Source organism: Pleurodeles waltl, chromosome 4_1 (genome assembly GCF_031143425.1).
Source record: "Pleurodeles waltl isolate 20211129_DDA chromosome 4_1, aPleWal1.hap1.20221129, whole genome shotgun sequence".
Taxonomy (NCBI): Eukaryota; Metazoa; Chordata; class Amphibia; order Caudata; family Salamandridae; genus Pleurodeles; species Pleurodeles waltl.
In genome coordinates, this window is record NC_090442.1 from 274,863,561 (window position 1) to 274,884,442 (window position 20,882).

At 43.2% G+C, this 20,882-nt stretch overlaps 1 protein-coding gene across 2 annotated transcripts in view; it reads left to right on the forward strand.

Annotated features, from left to right (window-relative positions):
* SCUBE1 (signal peptide, CUB domain and EGF like domain containing 1) overlaps window positions 1-20,882 on the forward strand; it is a 2,009,692-nt gene that overhangs the window by 1,482,516 nt on the left and 506,294 nt on the right. For both annotated transcript variants that reach the window (XM_069228295.1, XM_069228296.1), the window contains one exon: window positions 18,535-18,738. In XM_069228295.1, coding sequence (XP_069084396.1) covers window positions 18,535-18,738 — 204 coding nt within the window. The remainder of the gene's footprint in view (window positions 1-18,534; window positions 18,739-20,882) is intronic.

Genomic DNA, 20,882 nt, shown 5'->3' on the forward strand with positions numbered 1-20,882 from the left:
CACTGTCAATGATCCTAACAGGTTATTCAGTAAGCAGATTGCAAACAGAGATGTGACCTGAAGAGGGAAAATTAAATTGGCACAATGTTGTAAGGTATGTAATCCACAGTCACACATCAACAGCATGATGACTGTCCCAGCAGCTATGTAAGGGCCTGCATTGTCACTCACACACATATGTTGGACAGGAAAGATGTCACATAGGTAACATCCTCTACTGTCCACCTCCCTGAGTAGTCCGGAACAGGTAGTTGCCACACAGCAGCTGACAATGCAGCATCACATGCCTAGACACCAGGACAAGATTGATAAGTCCCCCTTACATTAAGCCAAACAGGCAGACTGAGGATGCAAAACCTTTGGTACAACCATAAGGATGTTCCGTAATGGCACCAGCATTCCACACGTCATTAGCAGAAATACATTTCCACTACCCCTCATAGTAATCAGCTACCTTTCAGGGTATAAAATAAGATGGAAGGCTGTAGTCCCCACACACAACTTGATGCATGCAAAATCTGGGTATAGAATGGCGTTAACAACACATATTCCAAGTGCAAATGATACACAAATCAAACATACCTGTTCATCATTGAAAGTAGTGACGAATCAGGTCAGTCCTGTTGTCATGTGCCTCATCCTCGTCTGCCTCCTCCTAAGCATCAGAGTCATCGGCCCCAAACACTGCTCCAGCATCAATGTCCCCCACCTCCAAATGTGGGATGTGCCTTCTGAGGGTCAGATTATGGAGCATGCAGCATGCAACAAATATCTTGCAGACTTTCCCTGGTTGGTATTGTAGGGCACCACCGGACACATAGAGGCAACAAAACCTAGCTTTCAAGAGGCCAAAGTCCTCGCAATCACTCGCCTCGTCAGGCCATGTGCCTCATTGTACCTGTTCTCCGCTCCTGTCATTGGATGTCTATCAGGTGCCAGGGCAGGCTGGGGTATCCAGATGGAAAAGGGGACAAGAATAAAGGTAACAATGCTAGGCAGAGTGCAGACTGTAAGAAGGGGTACAAACATCCGACATGGAGAGCAGTACACATACCTTTGAGCCAGGCCCTTTCTCCCTGTAGCTGTGACATCAATGCTGTTCCTCAGGTCATAGGAATCATGTACTGATCCTGGGAATTTTGCATTTGCATGTGTTATGCACTCGTCTGCAAGACACACCACTTGCACATTGAGCAAATATGTACTCTTTTGGTTTCTGTTCATTGGCCTTCGGAGGTACCAAGGCAATGTGTGTCCCATCAATGGCTCCTATTACTTGTGGGACATTTGATATATTGTAGAAGGCTGCTTTGACAGTGTCCAATTCTGCACATTGTGGGAACCTGATGTACCTGTGCGCATGCTTGAGTAAGGAATCCAGCACATCCTGCAACACTTTACTGAACTTTGGCTCTGTCATCCCTTCAGCCAGTCCCACAGTCACCTGAAAAGAGCCACTCGCCAGAAAATGCAGGACACCTGAACTGTTGGAGGGATGGCATGGGGATTTCTCAAAGCTGGCAGGAGGTCTGCCTTCAACCTGGCAACCAGCTCCCTGACGTACAAACGGTTAAGTTGATAGGTCAGGATGATGTGGCGCTCTTCCATGGTTTCAAGATCTACTAGTGGCCAGTAAACTGGTGCATTCCTCATCACTCCATTTTGGCGATATCTAGGGAGGGAGATAAACAACAATCTGGGAACCTCTCACAATGCTGAGCACCAAGTATGACATATGACAATCACAAATAATTGGTCATGTAAGTTGGATGTTATGCTGTGGGAAGACAGATTACTCCACACTCCATTCCCAACCATACAATGCCACATAATCCCTGTGACAATGGACGTGTACAGGACATGTAAACATGCACCTTCCATTTGTTCCATCATACGGATTGTCAATACTGACAAATGTAGTGACAAGTGTGGTGATGTCACCTGACACTCACTACATATGTGATTATCCACAAAGTGTAACCAAAATGAATGAATTTGTGACGATATGCAAGTGATGATGCAGTATAAACCCAGGGCAGTCATGTAACAAACTAAAATGGCATCCACCTGTCCTGCATGCATTGGACAGATGGAAATGATCTCATTCCGCTGGCGGTAGTCATAATGGCAGAAGGCGGTCGGAACCGCAGTGAAACTCCTCACTGGATAACATTGATGTCTATGGGAAACTGGGACCAATGACGATCACCTCCTGCGGTAACGGTCATGACTGCTGCGGTCGTCACCACCATCTTGTATGGGCCAGCTCACTTGACTTCTGGCATTTGGACAAGGAAGACCTCCACTTCGTGTGTTGCTGTGTCCTGAATCTTGGAGCAATGATGGCACGCAATGTAGGGGATAGGGCCTGATCCTTCACAAGTGAGGAGCTAGAGAAACTGGTGGAAGGGGTCCTACCCCTGTATGAGAGGTTGTACGGTGCTCCAAGACAACAGGTCAGTACAATGTCCTTTGTCCCGCACTTTGGGTGGTGTTTGAGGATGAATGTGGGTGCACATTGACATGTAATGACTGATTTGGGGTTTTGCATGCATATGATGTGTGTGTGGTATATTAGCAGTGTGCATGGTCCGTGTATGTTGTGTATCGCCAAAGGTTGTAGCTGTATTGGTATCATTTACAGCATGTTCGCACTCCACCCCCCCTCCTTATTTTCAGAATGTTTCCCATCCAGGTCAGTGCCCACCAGAAATAATGGTTATAGAGAGCCATCAGTAAGGAAGTGGGGACCCTGGGGGTCCATAGCCGGCGGATCACCCTTTGCAGGGAGCGGTAGGAGGACCGGAAACGCTGGGCCCAGAAGACCGCAGAGGCCCAGCTGGGGATGGCCTTCCAAAGTGGAAGGGGTGCCCGTCGGACCCTCAACTCCCCCAATGGCCCGCATACTGGCGGTGACCTACCCAGAGTTGGATGGGTGCTTAAGGGCAGCACAGCAGCCACAAGGGGGTAAGTGTAGACTGTCAGGTGACTTCTGCATGGTTGTGTACTGTGACCCTCACTGGACTTGGGATTTACGTGCTCAGATGAGATTTAGGCTGTGTGCAGTCCTGGTTGTCACACCAATCATGTATGAGTGTGATACGTTAGATATATAGGGCCATGTAGGAACAGAAGTGGTGGTACTATGACACACATTCAACTGTATGCATGGGTTGCTCAAATGTTCGATCATGTCACTGGCTGCATCCTCCATCTCTGCATGTACTGTAGTAGTACAAGGTGGTCATATTGGCACTGTATTTGGGTAATGACAGGTATGTTTTGTTAACATTGCAATAGCTTCAATTGCAACATCAATGGACCTCTGTACCACATGTCCTCCACACATTCCTGTCAGTTAGTTTGTGTGCACAGTTCCTCTGAGCTCAGATTTGTTTCATCCTGTAATGGATGACGTGGTTGGGTATGTTATTGGGCTGAATTGTTGGATCATTCATTTAGACAATTGACAGGCATGTAGTAGTTTTCAATCAGGTGTAAAGGCTGCAGGGTTGAGGTGATCGCTGATAAGTTTGGGTATTGCTTGCATGACTATTGTTAATGATTGCAAAATGGTCTCTTATTTACCCGGCAGGGGCTAATTTATGTTTTGTTTGTATGTGAAGTGGATGCGTGGGTTATCATCATATCCTCCCTTTCTGTTTCTACCACCCTCCTTCTCTCTCCACCTCTGTCTATGTGTGCATTAGCATCATCTTGAAAAGGAGGAAGGGCACCAACGAGTGGGGATGCAGCAGCCCACAGGACCCAGGAGGCTGGCACCAGCAAAGTCGAGGGTACCAGTGGGACAGGGCTGGTGAGAGGAGGAACACGAGGGAGACTGGAGCAACCACCACATCAGATTCTGATTCCTCCTCCAATGGCGGCTCCCTGGTGGTGGTGGATCCCTCTGGAACCACCCCAGCACCATCCTTGTCTTCCACTCCCCTTACCAGCACCGCCCTCCCTGTAGCTCCCCACCCAGTTGCCCTTGCACGCTCACCCAGGAGGGTGGGTGTCTCCTTTGCCGCAGGCACCTCTGCCCCTGCCCTCACTAAGAAGGCTATTGACCTCCTGAGGTCCATCTCTGTGGGGCAGACAACCACTGTAAATGCCATCCAGGGACTGGCATTCCAGATGCAGCAGGCCAATGCGTTCCTGAAAGGCATTCACGGTGCCTTGTCTGGCTTACAGAGATCATTTCAGTCCCTGGCCTGCTCGTTGATGTCAGCCAGTGTCTCTTCATCTTCCGTCCCCCCTCCAGCTACCTGTTCCCAATCCACAACCCCTCTCCCTACACCCGTCCATGGCACACATACAGACCAGCATACACCCACTACAACAGGCAAGGTGCGCAAAGACAGATATAAGCATCACAAACAAACCCACAGGCATGCACACACACAGCACACATCTGCATACACAACAATAGACACTTCCCCCATCACCTTACAGTCACATCACCACTCACACCTGCCAGCATTGCATCATCACACACTGGTCCTTCTGGCATTCCTGTCATACCCTCAATCACCACTACAGCAGACTCACAGACACCCACCCCACACACCACATCTGCACTCACCATGACTACCTTCTGTGCCACCTGTACCACATCCACCTCACTTGCACACACCACACCACCATTCACTCACTCCTCTCCCATTCCCTCTCCCTGCATCTCTACATCCCTCTTTCCAATTAATGCACACGCACCCACTCACCCACCCACCATTCACCACCACAGAATTGCACACAGTGCACACACCAGCATCCATGTACAGTACACCAACACATCAGACGAGCACTCCCTCTGCCTCCACTCCCAACCCTCAATCATGTGATCGCCCCTGTGTACCTAAAACAGTCTTCCTTGCCACCCTTGACCTCTTCCCTACTCCCCTTCCTCCCCGTGTTACCCCTGAACGTCGTGTCCCCCTGCCCTTCCCAGGCCCTTCCACCTCCCATTCCTCGGGTGCCCCCTTTGGTGTTTCCCCTGCTCCTCCACCCAGCAAAAGATCCACCCCTCCCAGAGCCAAAGTCCCCCTTCCCAAGCCCAAACTGAGACATGCCCCTTCCAAATCAAAGCCACCACCCCCAAAACCCTGAGGTGCCTGCCTGTCCCATTGATATCCCTATGCCATGGAGGCCTGTTTGCTGTCAGGAGTCAAGTTGGGGCCATGATATCTGGACAATGTGTCCTGTATTACCAGACATTGAACTTGCCATTTGGCACTTTTTGTGTTTATGCTTTTTTGTACTACATTGTTACAAATACCTCTGCTCACATTGCTGTACTTGGCAAGTTGAGATGCTTGTCCTGGTTTCATTCTACATGGTGGTGTGACATCTGTGTGCAACAGTGTGTGTGGTCTGTATATGGGTTGTGCCTGTGTTGTTGCATGCGCAGGGTATATAGATTGTGCCCTGTGCATGTTGTTATGTGTCTGACTGCTTGCTTGTGGGATTGTATGGATATGACTGTGTTTGTGTGTGTTATGCTTTATGTTTGGCACCTATCTGCTTGGCTTTGTGTGTGTATTGGGTACTTGGCTTTGACGTATTTTGTGTGTGTGTGGATGTGTGTGCTGTTACGGTACGTTTGTATGCATGTGTGTGTGTGGCATTCGCTGCCCATGCCGGGAATGTGGTTATATGTGTGTGTCTGTATATCACTGCCATTTCCTACACTCTGTGCTAGGTGTACTTACGGTTGTCGTCTTCGCCATTGTCACTGGCCCGGAAGGTGTATGGCAAGATACAACGCTGGGAGGACCATCAAGTTTGTTTGCCATGGCAGCCACGGACGCTTCTCTGTGCTTGGAGGTGGATGTCTCCTTTTGTATTTTCTGTTTACGCCAGGATTTTCATTGCAGCCAGCCCGCCACAAATATCCTGGCGGTGTGGTGACTTGTAATGTGGTGGGTGGCACATAGGTTTCCACCAGCCTGAAGTTGCCTACCGCCGCTGGTGCTGCTCATTGGTGGTGGCGGTACTGGTGGTCAGTTGTCTGTATTGCGTTGGGTTCACCGCCTTACTCATTATATGGCACAACGCCGCTGCCGGTGTGGCGGTCAGGTTACCGCCAAACTCAGAATAACCACCTCAGTGTTTCATTGTTGTTTTTGTAGTTCATTCACCATTTTGTTCTTAGACTCATTTTTCAAAGCTCACTTTTTGCTTGGGGGCAGGGAATGTGAGCCCTTCCAGCTTTCCTGGCTGTATTTAGGTTTTTAAAGTAAAATGTTATTGAAAGTAAATCTCATGCTCTGCCTAAGCATGTGTCCTGCTTATATCTGAGACCATATGTGATCCGTCCTAGTGAATTTACAGAGTTAGTTTACGTTTATTGGTGGAAAACAAGGTAGTAGACTAGCATTTATTTCAATCTAATGAGGACTGCAGCTCTAAAGAAATCTATTAGTTTAGTGGTTCTAAATTAAAGTGTGGTTACTGCATATGTAACTGTATTTTTCATTTGTTTCTATCAAAAGTACATTATTCTGTGCCTCACGTCATATGTCCTCTGCTACCAAGCAGATAAGCAGTGAGACAGATAGGTTTCCTTATTGAGGGTGGTGCACAGTGAGTGAGATGTGTTGTTTTTAACCACGACTGACTTTTTAAGGGAAAAAATATTGGAGTGATGCAAACTTGCATTTTATTCTGTGCCTTACATTGTAGATCCTCTGTTTCTGAGAAGCTAAGTAGCAAGGTAGTGAAGACATCGTTTTAATGGTGGTGCCCTGTGAGTGAGACATGCTGTGCTTGGCCAAGACTAGCTTTTTAAGAAAAGCAAATGCCAGAGCCGGCAAACTGTATTTTTTATTGATTTATATCAAATGTACTGTTTAACTTGCATTTAGCACTTCATTCTGTGCCTCATAATGCAAGTCTGTTGTTGCTGGGAAGCTAAGCAACAGTGTGATGAAGATCTGCTACTGAGGGTGATTCACAGGAAGTGAGGGGTGCTGGGATTGACCAAGAGTGGGATTTTAAGGATTGCAAACTCTGAAGGGGTGCAACAGTGGCACAATGATGACATGTGCTTAGGTCTTGAAGCATGCAGCCATCTCGACGACTGTACTAGGTGCATTATCTAAAAATAGGCTTTATTGAAGGAACTACTTATCCTTTTGGGCTCTGTATAAGTTAAGTATCAGTTACTACATAAGGTAAAATAACACAATTAAAACTACAAAGAAAACAATAATTACTCTGAAGACAGACAGAAATCCCCCAATGACCACTTACTCAGTGTGCTATGACCAAGTACAAGCACATTATTATAAATGAGTTGTTTTCATAGACCTTAGTGGCATCCTGTCATATATCCAGGTAGTGAAAAGATTAATAACCTCATGGGAAACACATATATTGCCCCAACAATGTTTTTGTCACAAATTAGTTCTAACCTACCACCTAATATGGAGAAAAATCTTGCTAATACGTTTATTAATACACCATCTAATGCTAATGCGTTTAACATTAGCTTGCACTTATCTCTGGCATACTGATAATTGATCATGAGCTAAACAACAAATGAAGGTCCAGCAAGATGCCTGGTGGGAGTCCATGGTTCTGTACATATTGAACACCCTAAGAAGGATGATTTACAAGAAATTCTATAGCTTTACCAGTGTCTGTACTAAATTCCATGTCATCTTCATTAACTTTCCAGGTTAGTAAATGGAAATCCAGACTTATCTGTTGAAAAGTAAAGCATCCTATATAGGAGTGATTGATTCGAGGTTAAATAAATTTACCTTGTTAATTTCTCGAGCACAGAAGGAAACAACAATGTTATGTGCTCACTGTTATTGTGAATCTATAATAATTAAAGATCCTTGCAAATTATATTGCAATATGTTCCTTACCAAGAATATTCAAATTGTTTATAGATGATTTAAAATTGAATCAAGATAAATTATTGCTTGATTTAGGATTAAATACAAAAAAAAATAAACAAATTGGCAAATTGATCTCAGGTGTAATAATGATTGCAGAGACACATGTTGGTTGTAAGAAAAATAATGATTTGATCGCATGTGGTTGTAATATTGCAGGTGATCTCAACAAGGGTGGATTAACCTTTTTATTTGTTAAAATAGGATAGTAAAGTACTTAATAAATTGAACAAGTGCAAAAAAGCTGTTTAATTTGTGAAGCACCTAATCACAGATTAAAACAATTTATTTCCCACATTCGAACACAAGCTTAAGTCAATAAAAAAGGAGGATAGTATCTTACATGATTAGTCCATATTACTAAATTCTATCAATGGAATAGACTCTTAAGTTCCAACTGAAAAATATGGTTTTGTATTTAAAAGGGGTTCCAAAAAAGAGACCATAAGCCAGCAGATGAGAAAAGCTTCCAAAAATGTTAGAAATCAGCTTCAGACAGCCTTTGAAATATGAGCATTACTATACCACTGGCGAACCCCCTTGCTGTTGAGTTGACATCACATATAGAGTGCACAGACAAAATGTTCTCTAATGCAAGTGAATGGTGCTTTTTCAATAATTTTGTAAATTTTGTCTGTGTAGTCCGCAATGTTATTTCGATGAAAAGCTGTTGGTACTACAGTTTGCATTTGTACTTCAAATGACATTTTTTCCAGTTTTCAAAAATATTTTGAAATGACACCTAATTTAATTAATTAATCAACAAATGTCCATCTATGCAGGCTTAAGGCAGTGTGAGGGGCTATCAGTAAATAAAATTCACCAGTAGTGTATTTTGAAAACTATTTATATTTCCAGGGGCTCATTTGATGTTTTCAGTAGGAGTAATATCATTCAACTTTAAAATCCACCCTGGTTTGAGGACATGGGTACTTTGGGAAATGTTAATTATGGTTTTCAACCACCTAAACATGATGAGATAAATCGATCACCAATTGTTAGTTCGACAAAACCTCAATATGTAAATCTGATATTGTTGCACAAGGATTTTTTCCAGTTTGGTGAACTGATATATCTAAAGTTGAGGACGGCAGTAACTCTTTTATTTTGCAAACAAATATGGATTGTGATAGGATTATGGAAATTAATAATCCAGTTGTAACATTAGTAACGGGTCCTGAAAGTTATTGTCCCAATGTGAAAGAAAAGGTTACCATGACTTGATAAAATGACATGGACAAATAGTGTAGGAGGTGATAGGATATCACATCAGTGTAGTAGGTAAGCCCTTGTAATACAACATGGATTTTGCTAGATACAAGTTCGAAAATAAAACTAGTCCTGAATTTAATTAATTTATAGTTACAGAGTAGTCACTGATAAGATAATAATAATGAATTTAATTTACTCAAATGAAGTTATGTGTATTCAGGAACCTTAAACAGTTGAAGAGTTACTTCTTCCTTATTGTAGTTAATAACATGTTTGTAGGAAAGTGCCACTGTTGGCATGGTTATCCCCCCTCTTTGTGCCTAGTGTTGATGCCAACTTTGATTGGAAGTGTGCTGGGATCCTGCTAACTAGGCCTCAGCACCAGTGTTCTTTCCCAAAATCTTGACCTTTGTTTCCACAATTTGCACAACCTTGGCACACATTTAAGTCCCTTGTAAAAGGTACCCATGGTACTAAGGGCCCTGTGGCTAGTAAAGGTCCCCAAGGACTGCAGCATGTATTTTGCCATCCTAGGGAACCCTCACCAAGCACATGTACACTGCCTTTCAGCTTGTGTGTGCTGGTGGGGAGAAAAAGGCAAAGTAGACATGGCACCCCTCTCAGGGTGTCATGTCCACAAACCACTGCCTGTGGCATAGGTAAATCACCCCTCTAGCAGGCCTTACAGCCCTAAGGCAAGGTGCACCATACCACAGATGTGGGAATACCTGCATGAGCAATATGCCCCTACCGTGTCTAAGTCCATTCTTAGACATTGTAAGTGTTCTGTAGCCATATTGAGTATATGGTCTGGGAGTTTGTCATTACGAACTCCACAGCTCCATATTGGCTTCATTGAATACTGGGAAGTTTGGTATCAAACTTCTAGGTACAATAAACCCACACTCATGGCAGTGTGGAATGTTTTGAAAAATGCACACAGGGGGCATCTTAGAGATGCCCCCTGTATGTTAGCCAAACTGCTAGAGTAGGACTGACCGGTCTGTGCCAGCCTGCCACTTTCAGAAAAGTTTATGACCACATGGGTTGAGAGCCTTTTTGCACTCTGTGGTCAGAAACAAAGCCTGTCCTGCATGGAGGTGCTTCACACCTCCCTCCTACAGGAACTGTAACACCTGGCGGTGAGCCTCAGATTACAGTGCCCCAGGAAACTCCAGCTAGTGGAGCTGCCCTCCCCCCGGACAAAGCCCCACTTTTGGCGGCAAGTCTGGCAGGAAAAATAGGGGAAACAGGGAGGAGTGACCACCCCAACCAGGACCACCCCTAAGGTGTCCAGACCTGAGGGGACCTACTCCCTCAGAATCCTCCATATTGGTTTGGAGGGCAGGGACCAATAGGATTAGGTTTGTGCGCCCCTCCCCAAAGGGAGTGGGCACAAGGAGGGCAATTGGCTACTGCCCTCTGAACCCTAAAACACCCCTAAATCTAGGATTTAAGGGCCTCCCTGAACCCATCTCACCATATTCCTGGTGACCTAACAAGAAGAAGGACTGCATAGCTGAAACCCCCAGCAGAGAAGGAGGAAGATGATTTGGCCCCAGCCCTACCGGCCTGTCTGCTGCTTCAAAGAGCCAGCAAAAGAACATTGATGCATTCAGCAGGACCAGCAACCTCTGCCAAGCTCCAGAGAACTGTCGTGCATCTAAAATGACCAAGAACTCCTGTGGACACCGGCCCTGTCCAAGAAGAAAACCAATGACTAAGGACTCCCACCTCATTCCGAATGTGTGAGTCCTAACCACTCTGCACCTGATGCCTACAGCCCGTGTTCAGATGGCCCAACCAGCTAGAGAAGATCCCCAGGCGGTGCTGAGCAAGTGCCCACCCTGGGTTGACAGCTCAACCCCTCCACGATGATACCTGCAGAGGGAATCCCAAGGACCCCCCTGACCGCGAAGCTCCAGACGAAGATTTCCAACGCCTAAAGACACATGGCACCAGCAGCTCCCAGGCCTTGGAGAACCCGACTTCCGGTGCAGCAACGTTCAGGCAGGTGGCCCTCCTCCCTGTCCAGCCTGTGGTCTACCTGAGACGACCCCCTGGACCTTCCCTGCAGCCTCTGAGTGACCCATGGGATCCCTTCGTAGACCAGCGTTGGGAGCCCGACGTCCTGTTTGCACCCTGCACCTGGCCGCACCTGTGCTGCTGAGGGTGTGTGTTTGGTCCATGCTTGTGGCTCTCCAGTGCTCCTCTAAACCTCCCTGGTCTGCCCTACGAGCCGCAGGTACTTACCTGCAAGCAGGCCTGATTCCAAGTACCCCCTGTCTCCTTAGGAGCCCACTTTCTTTGCTCACCTTTGACCTCTGCACCCGGCCTGCCCTGTGTTGCTGGTGGTTGGAGTTTTCTGGTTAACTTGAACCCCGACCGGTGGACTTCCTAAAACCCAGAGACTGGAACTGTAAGTGTTGTACTTACCTGTAAAACAATTCAACTTTTCTTCCACCCCCCCAGGAACTGTTTCTGAAATTTGCACTGTGTCCATTTTTAAAACAGATTATTGCCAATATTTCAAAAACTGTATTACTTAACAATTTCAAATAAAGTACTGTTGATACATGTGTGAAATATAAATCTATTGAGGTACTTTCCTGCAACTTGAATCTTGTGGTTCTAAACATAAGTTAAGAAAATATGAATTTTTCTATATAAAAACCATTTCTCTGGGGTTAAGTCATTGAGTGTGTGCTTCTTCTATTGTCTGTGTGTGTACAACAAATGCTTTGCACTACCCTCTGATAAGCCTAACTGCTTCACCACACTACCACATAAAAGAGCATTAGTATTATCTACTTTAGTCTCTGGAGAACCCCTGGACTCTGTACACACTAGATCTCACTTTGATATAGTATATACAGAGGCAGCTTCCTACAATATTCCTGCTCAGATATTACATAGAAGTAGTAGACAGATTAGCGGTTTCCAGATATATATTTCATCAAGATTACCATGTAAAATTCAACAATTAATAATAAATAGTAATTAAATTCATAGTGACAAATGGAGGCTTCAAAAATAGTTATATAATGTGTGTATTTAATATTCAGATGAGTCTAAATGATAAATGTAGAAGAGGGTTATTAGAAGCTCTAATTGAAATCATACGTTTTTACAGAAATATGTTTCAAAACATTTTATCAGTTTTCAAAGGGCAAAATACAGAAATATCTGCAAATCAAGATTTGCTTTTAACCCTAAAAACCCTCCTCTCAACTCCAACACCCTTTCCCAAGAGAATATACTTGTGCAGCTGCTCAGCAGACTCTGTCATAAGGACCTATCATCACAACCTCATTGTTAGTGGTTATTATTACTCCGACTTTTCAGGAGACTGATTCAATGTGAGTACTGTTAGTGGCTGCTAACATTTCACGGTCGGTGACTCTTCCTGGAAGTAGTCTATTTGGTTTTAAGTTTATGCTTCCTGCTGCTTTGTTTAGAGGATGTAGGGCCCTGAGTTCCAATTGACGATAACATAATCTTTCATTCTCTGCGACTATAAAGTCTGATTTACAATGATTAAATGATTTAGGGGCTGATTATGAGTTTGACGGACAGGAAAGCCCATCTGTCAAACTCCCAACAGGGTGGCTGTCGCCTTCGTGGCGACCACCCCGCCGGACATTTTAGTAGTTTCCCGCTAGGCCGGCGGACGGGTGGAAACCTCTGTTTCCTCCTAGCGGGAAACAGGCTGCAGCATTGTCTCTGGCTCATAATCAAGTCGGCTGCAATGCTGTAATCTACAGGGTGCACCAGCACCCTGGCAATGTTCAAAGTCTGCAAGGCATTGCAATGGTGCTGGGCCGAGGGACACCTGCACTGCCCATGCCTAGTGCACCTGTTCTCTCCAAGCCTTTTCGTGGCAGTAAAACTGCCACAAAAGGGCTGGCGGAGAACGAGGTTATAATCCGCAGGGCAGCACTGCAGGCAGCACTGCCCTGGCAGATGACAATCTCTGCCACCGACAGTCCATCGGGATCACCAACCCCAGCGGAGATGGTGGAACCCTGGCAGTCTGACTGCCAGGGTCCCAATGTGGCAGTCGGACCACCACAGCAGTGGCGGTCCCGACCGGCAGCCTCGTAATGAGGCCCTTAGTATTGAGTCCTGGAAAGAGTTCTCTTAACATGGTGCAATCGTCCTGCTGTCATGCTGTGCATTGTGTGGTGACTAGGACAGTGGTGAATTCTAGATTACTCATTGTCAGAGTAAATAGGGATGAAAACGTTATGATCTGGGGGAATCTAGACAGTGAGCCCCATATTTCATACATGCAGACCCAGAATGAAATACAGTAATCAGGGGAGAATATTCAATTTTAAGCCAGTCCTTCTACCTATCCAAGAAATAAATAGTGTGGTTTATCTTATTTGGTCGTCCTTTACTTTGATAAAGAAAGAAATAATATTCAGTTTGTACAACTCCTGTAATTTTGGCGTGATCGGCACTCGCAGGTACCGAATTGCTTTTTTAGCCCATTTAAATGGAAAGATATTGGCCTACATTATGGCTTTGGCGGTAAGTACTGGCTACCGCTGCGGCGACGGCCCCCAAAAGACAGTCTCCGCAGCCAACATCCATCAGCCAAATAATGACCACAGCTGGATTTCTGCCACAGGAAGGGTGGAAATCTGGCTGTGGCCATGCTGGTGGATGGTGTTAAGGTGGCGCTGCTACCACCATCAGCGCCACGCCAGTAGACTGCCACCAGCCGTATTATGAAAAATAATACGGCCTGGCATATTTTGCAGGTGGGCACTGCTGGCGGTAGCAATGCCCAGTCCGGTCCCCTGCCGGAAGACCCCCTGGATACAGCTAAATTGGGTTTCCGACAGGGGGGGGTTGTGTTTTTGTGTGTGTGTGTGTGCGTGAATGCAAATGTATGTGTGGTGTTGTTTGTGTGCGTGTATGCATGTGTGAGAATGCATGTAAGTATGAATATGTTAATGTGTGTCTGTGTGTCAGTGTGAATGTGGTGCGGATGTGTGCATGAATGAATGGATGCATACATGTATGCCTTTGTGAATGGGTGTGGGTATGCGTGGTATGTGTCTGCGTGTGTGATTGGGGTGGATGATTGGAAGGGGGGAGTGTGGATGGAGGGGAGCTGGAGAGTTGTTGGGAGCAGAGGGCCTCCTATCAGTGACAGGGAATAAATTCCCTGTCACTGATAGGGCCCACCGCCATGGTCTTATCTCCAGCCCGGCAGGTGCTACCGCCATGGCGGCTGGAGTGGTACATTGGCAGGTTGGCTTCAGCCAACCCGCCAATGTCATAATGTGGCAGTATGTACCGCCAGCCTGTTGGCGGTACCACCACCACATTACCACCGACTGCCGGGGTCAAAATGACCCCCATAATATATTCCTCTTCTAACTTGATTATCTATTTTAATCCCCAGCACCTCAGATATGAGTTGCCAGTTTTAAATCTAGAGACCCCTTTATATTGTTCCATTAATGTCATCACTGTTCTATTGGATTCACCAGATCTGTTATTGACAAAAGAATATTGTCTACAAAGAAGTACATTTTATGCTCTAATCCCCATTTCTCACAGAAATATGTTAAACCACCTGTATTGCTGAGTGGAGAATTCAACCTCAGTTTAATGGATGGTAGCTTTGGCTCATTGAACAAGATTTACATTGGGCTATATCCTTTGCTTTTATGGAATTCCAATGAAAAGAAAGGTTAGGCTCTATACTCGAACATGAAACTGACTAGCCAGTTCCCAGCAGAAATGCCAGTTAGATATACACTTTTATGTCATAGCAGTGTTGCATTACACTTATTATTCTAAAAAACAAAAGTGGTGTTGTGGAAAGCAAAAATAATCATGTATGGATAATTTACTGATTTTTTAATGTAGTTTGATAATCCTGTGATTCCAGGAAATTCTAGAATTTCATAAATAAACTAGAATTGCATTTCATAAAATCTGGGAATTTTATTTCTCCTGTGATATTGATTATTACATTGAATCTCTTTATGTAGCATCTAATCCAGTCATCCTTACTACTGAGATAATACTCACCTGCACTGAGGTAAATTTACATTTAGCATTAAAGTGAGTAATGTAATAAAACAAAGGAAATCATATATGACTCCATGATCCAATAGAGTGCCCTGTGCAATTTTCAAACATGACCCTGAATTTTGGGCATCCTGGCTTTGACCTCTTTTCAATTATAGCCATATAACAGCCATCATTTCAGGCTTTTGGAAGGGTTCTATTTTACACCCCTTTCATGAGACTCAATGCTGGTCCCTCATAATTACCATCTCATAGCAATACAGGGTGTTGGTGCAGAATTTTATGGAGGTCGGTTACTAATGCACCAAACTGTTTGGGTCTCTAAAAACAAATTGCTAATATGGTATCAAACCAGTTTTAGAACAGAAACTAGCAGCTTTAGAGTACACTATTAACAACACCTGCAGAACTTGTTTATGGTAAAAAGTAAATGGTTGGGACATCCCTTGCTACTACCAAGATCTATTATACATTTGTTTAAAGATACTTAGGTGTGTGTTAAGGCAGGAGGTAACTCTATAGTGCCCAAATATTCTATACAAATAGAGGATTAAAGCAGCAGTTGTGCTGGTCACATTATTGTTCAATCTCCTAAATGGTGGATTTAAGATAGATTTTGGGAAACGTCTAAAATGCAGGTCTTGTTCACTGAAACTTGGGGGCCTGGATTCACAAACCCAACAGTTTGCAATGATATTGCATTATTACAATATATTACTATCCACTATTATCTATTATTTGTGGGCAATCAACCCCCACAGCATATGGCCTTTGTCAATGCCTGGAAAAAAACTGTAAGCACAATTTCTGGTGATTGAGGTTGAAAACACAAATGCAGTAGTTTGAGATATAATACAGATTCTTCATGTCTAAAGTCAATGTCTTCAGATACCCGTGGGATATTAACTTACTTCTTTATTTCTCAAAAGAAGTGTCACAAAAGTTTAGCCATTTGTCTCCTTGTCCCACAAAATAAATGGGTCCATTTCTTTTTAAAGAGTGATTTCCTTCCAGCTTGCCCTCCTCCGTCTACTTCAGGCATAATGATTCTTTCTATGGAATTGCTCAAATACAACACAAATAAACTACCCAGGGTGTAACTCTGTTACTTTGACTACCTTAACACTCATCCTTTTTCCCCACCACCAGTGCACCAGAAGATTCTCTGTATTTTTCCTGTTAACCTGGAATTGCTCCTCCCCCCGCAACCATAATCCCCACCCTCAAACTTCATCCCCAAAAGGATCTGGAAAACCGCCTTTCCTGCAATCGCTCCACTGAGGCCCAATCACATACCTGAACAGCTCTGAGGAAGAACCATGGCTGAAGAAAGTTGCAGCTCCTTATCCTGAAGCTGAATGCTCAGTAGAACTGCCTTTTCCGATGCTGTGCTTGCTCTCTGAGGCTGCTCTGGACCTGCATTGTCCCTCTGATGTCGGTACCAGAATTAGTTTGTGGTTCTCTGCTGCTTAGACTCTATGGATCCACTCTCTACGTTGTCATTATTTATCTGCCTCATGCCAACTTCCTTCCCTGTGTTCTCTTCCTCGTGATGGTCTGCCCCAGATTCATTCTTTTGAGGCTTCAGACTCTGTGTACTCTCTCTTTTCCCACGTCATCTTCTCTGACTCTGCTCTATTATCCTTCCACTTCTCTCCCCACCTCACTGCACCTTCCTCCCTCTTTTTGTTCCACAAACAGTTCCCATGTGAGCGCTCACATCGCTTGCCTTTATTTTGCACGGTACTTCCAAGTCATTGTCTTCTGTTTTTTCACTAGGTGACACCACATTCCCTTTCAAACGTGTCCTTGGATTATGGACGAACGAATGATAGTAGTAGCTAAATATGTGTTTTGATTTGAAGAACAAAGGTGTAAATAAATTACATTTAGCCTCAATAAAACAAATCTAAACACCATATGGTGTGCTATAAATAAATTAATAAAGAAGTTGTAATGTCTCTCTTGGCACTCACTCCTTGAAGTGAGTGTTAAATGTATGCCCGTCTTATCTAATGGCAATGAGCAATTATCAGGTAACATAAATAGATTTTTTGATTTAGTGCTATGTTATCTTCATAGATAATTTTTCAGAGTACTGTTTTCTTCTGTACAATCACACAGAAGCCCGGAAATTGATTTTATTAATGATACCCTTGGACTAGATGATAATATTGGGCATATTTGGTCTAATTTAAAAAATGGTGAAAGGGAATCCAGCAAAGATTTAATGTGGAGCCAATTTTTAAAAATGATTGTAAACATTTATAGGATGTAATGGATTCTGACATCTTGTATCTGCTATTTAGGAATAAATTAAATAAACGTTTTCAAGCAAGGTCTTTTGAAAATGATCCTAAATTTTCTTCAGGGAAAATAATTCTGTAATCTTAGGTCCCTGTATGCAATGTAAACTACAACTATATATCACAACTGTATTTAATATGACTGTGAAGTAAAAGCTTATAAGTTTGCGTTTTAGTCTTTTTCATCAGAAATGGAAAACACAAAGTTCAAGCCACAACTATAGATTTTGTGAACAGTGAGTTGAATCTCTAATGCGAATTGTTTGTTGTTATTCAGTTTTTGATTTTTGTAAAATAAAGTATTTAGTGTGATTTGATATTTGTTTTAGTAAGAACATGTTATATTGCATGAGGGAAAATGATGCTCAGTTGTCTAGTTGCTTTGTCGAATTTATGTATCATGTGTTGACAAATGCAGCACTACTGATGCATTAAAACGATTCATAATAAACATGATGTTTGGTTTACAATGTTTTTAATTTGTAGACGTGTTTTGTTTAAATGAAATGTGTATTCGTTGTTCATTTCTGTTGTTTGCTGTGGTTTCAGATTATAAGATTAATACACATTAAAAGATAATTCACTCCTTCATTGATAAGAAATCGGGACCACATTTGGAATTCAGTCTATGCCAGTCAAAGGAAACATATTTTATACAGCAGGGATATCATTGTGTAATCCAAACTTCAGTTACCCGTGAATAGAGAAACTAGGAATGTTCTTGTAAGGGTTGCAACACTACACATAATGATAATATAATGTGCCATTTTAGATTCGCAGGTTCCTATATTTCTTATTTAATTTTAGGCATTAGTTAATAGTATTTCTTGAAGTGCAACTGAAGCTACCTTCTCATGTCACCGAGATCTGTGAGCAGTGCCTAAAGTCGCTGACTCAAATCCCACTGTTTACATTCAATAAATGATCACTTATTGATGTGCTTGACGCGGCAATCATGTGACAGTAAATGATACATACAAAGATACATGTAAATATATAGGCACAAAACATAACAGCCCTTTCTCAACTCCGGTCTTTTCTAATTTACTAACTAGAAATCTGTAATCTGGACTGTGTGCGAAAAGGGATGGAACAAAGGCTGCAAAATGCAATTAAAACTATGAGGAAGTCTATCAACAAGCAGCAATTTTATATTCAGTTGTCTGGGACGGACTACGACGTTACTCAGAAAACAGCAAAGGCCTCTGAAAATCACGTGACCTGCAGTACAGGTCAAATGCTGCAAGACGGAAAATGTGGTATGTCACAGTAAGCCAAACTTCTTGCTAATGCGGTCAGATTGCATGGCTGACTATAGCATAAGGGACAAGTATCTGTGTATTTCGTTTGTAAGTAATGTATCTCATAGTCATTGACGTGTTTGTAAACAGTGTGTATCATGCTGCTGCGAAAACTACACAAACGTGTTTTTTCCGACCTGGCGTAAACCTTTGTTAATGCATGGGTTGGAATTACAAGTTAAGTGTTATTTAATGCATCCAATAATGACATGTTGCGTTAAATTGCTCAACCAGGTCACCTGATAAATAAGGTACCCGTGGTATAGTTATTTTTCATGAACAATAAAAAAAACTCCTGAACTTGTAATCAGGCCCTTCTGTCTCATGGTATCTACACCTCAAATATTGTAAAACCGAAGTAAACTGAATAATGCCACCTAAAAATAATGAATACAAAATCCAAAGTTAAAATTTTTCGAGTATCCTTCATGCAACAAAAAAAAAAAAAAAAAAATCACAGAGACAAGTTCACAAGGAAAAAGTAACAATTCTAATCTGTGTATTGGAGATTGAACAGGTAGGCTCCAATAAGGCCAAGCCATGCACAGTCCTCTATGGGAGGCCTAGCCCCGCTCAGCACAACCTGTGTGTGCAGTGATGGTTAGCCTTGAGTCAGGACCTGCATCAAAACATTTGTGAGCAGCCACCACCTGTTAAACATGGCCTTTAGCCCTGTATGGCTGGGATTAGCTCCAGGGTCTGGCCTATAGTGAGGCCCAGCAGCCAGCTCTTTGTGGGCAGCCAACCCTGACAGCATATGGCTTTTGTCTATACCTCTGCAGACAGTCAAGTTCTGCTGCATATGTCCATGGGCCCGATTTTTTAACTAATGTCAATAGCAATGTCATAGATGATGTCAGTCCGGCCAGACTCTTCATGCAACCTGCTGCGATCGGCCGATCCCCATATCATATGGCCTTTGACTGGACTCAGCAGGGGTTTACCACAGACCAGGCCCTCCAGCTAACCTGCTGTGAGCAACCAACACATGGTCACATAGGTTTTATTATTATTTTTTACGTTCTTAAAAGGAACCTTCCTTTAATGCTTTTTTCATGGGGTCTGACACTAAACCGTTCTTTTTATTTGTATCTCAACTTTTTTTGGCTTTTTAATTTTTTTAACAGAAGATTTGAACTTCTTTTATGTAACTTTTTTTTAAAGTTGTAATATGATTACAGTGTAACGCTGGCAAAGAACCTCTTATGATTTTTTTATGAGGTACTGGTCTGAAAGTGAAGTGAAGTGATTGCTCTCTGCATTTCTTTACCTAAGTATATTTGTTTTTTTGCATTTTGTGAGTTGCTTAGAAACAGCTTCAGCCAAGTATCAGTTTCTGCTTGCAGGACTTCATCTTGCATTATTTCTTCCTCCTCTCCCTCTTTTTCTCTCCACTCTGCTTCACCCTGTAAAAGATAACTAGGATGAATTGCTAGTTATTGTGGCCCTGTTGCAAAACTTGGCGGCACAATGCGCTTTTCAATTTTTCTTGCAGTCACTTTGATAAAGCATTCATGTATTAACCAAGAGTGTGCATTAATAATATTGTTCTGAACAGGTAAACTACACTTGAATTCATATGTGCACATTGACATTTTTGTCTTTGAAACATATTTGAAATGGACTCTCTATTCGCCGTTCGTGGCTTATGCTAACGAGGTCTCTATTAGGCCTCAACGCCATCTTGTTCAACATGGATGCTACTTCACTTCTGCTACAGTACATTTACATTCACTGTTTATTACTTCTGCTGCATGTAGTCAAGCATGACATTTTTATTTTTGAATGACACTTTTCTCGAAGAAGACTCTCTAGCATGTCCTCACTAATGTAGCATTTTACCAAGGATCTTCCTCTTGCTCACAGTATTGCATTTATTTGTGATGGTTCACTGTTGATTATGTAACTAGTTTGTTCTGCGACCTCTGGAGGATATTAGGGCTAGATCAAAAATCATGTGCTGGGTTAGCGTGTAGGTGGCAATGGTGTATGAACAGTTTGAATTCTGATTTATTGAAAATGTATTTCTTTGCTCACACCACGGTGATGCTGCACTTCTTATACTGTTCTATGGGGAACCTCTGGAGGACATTAGGGCTGGA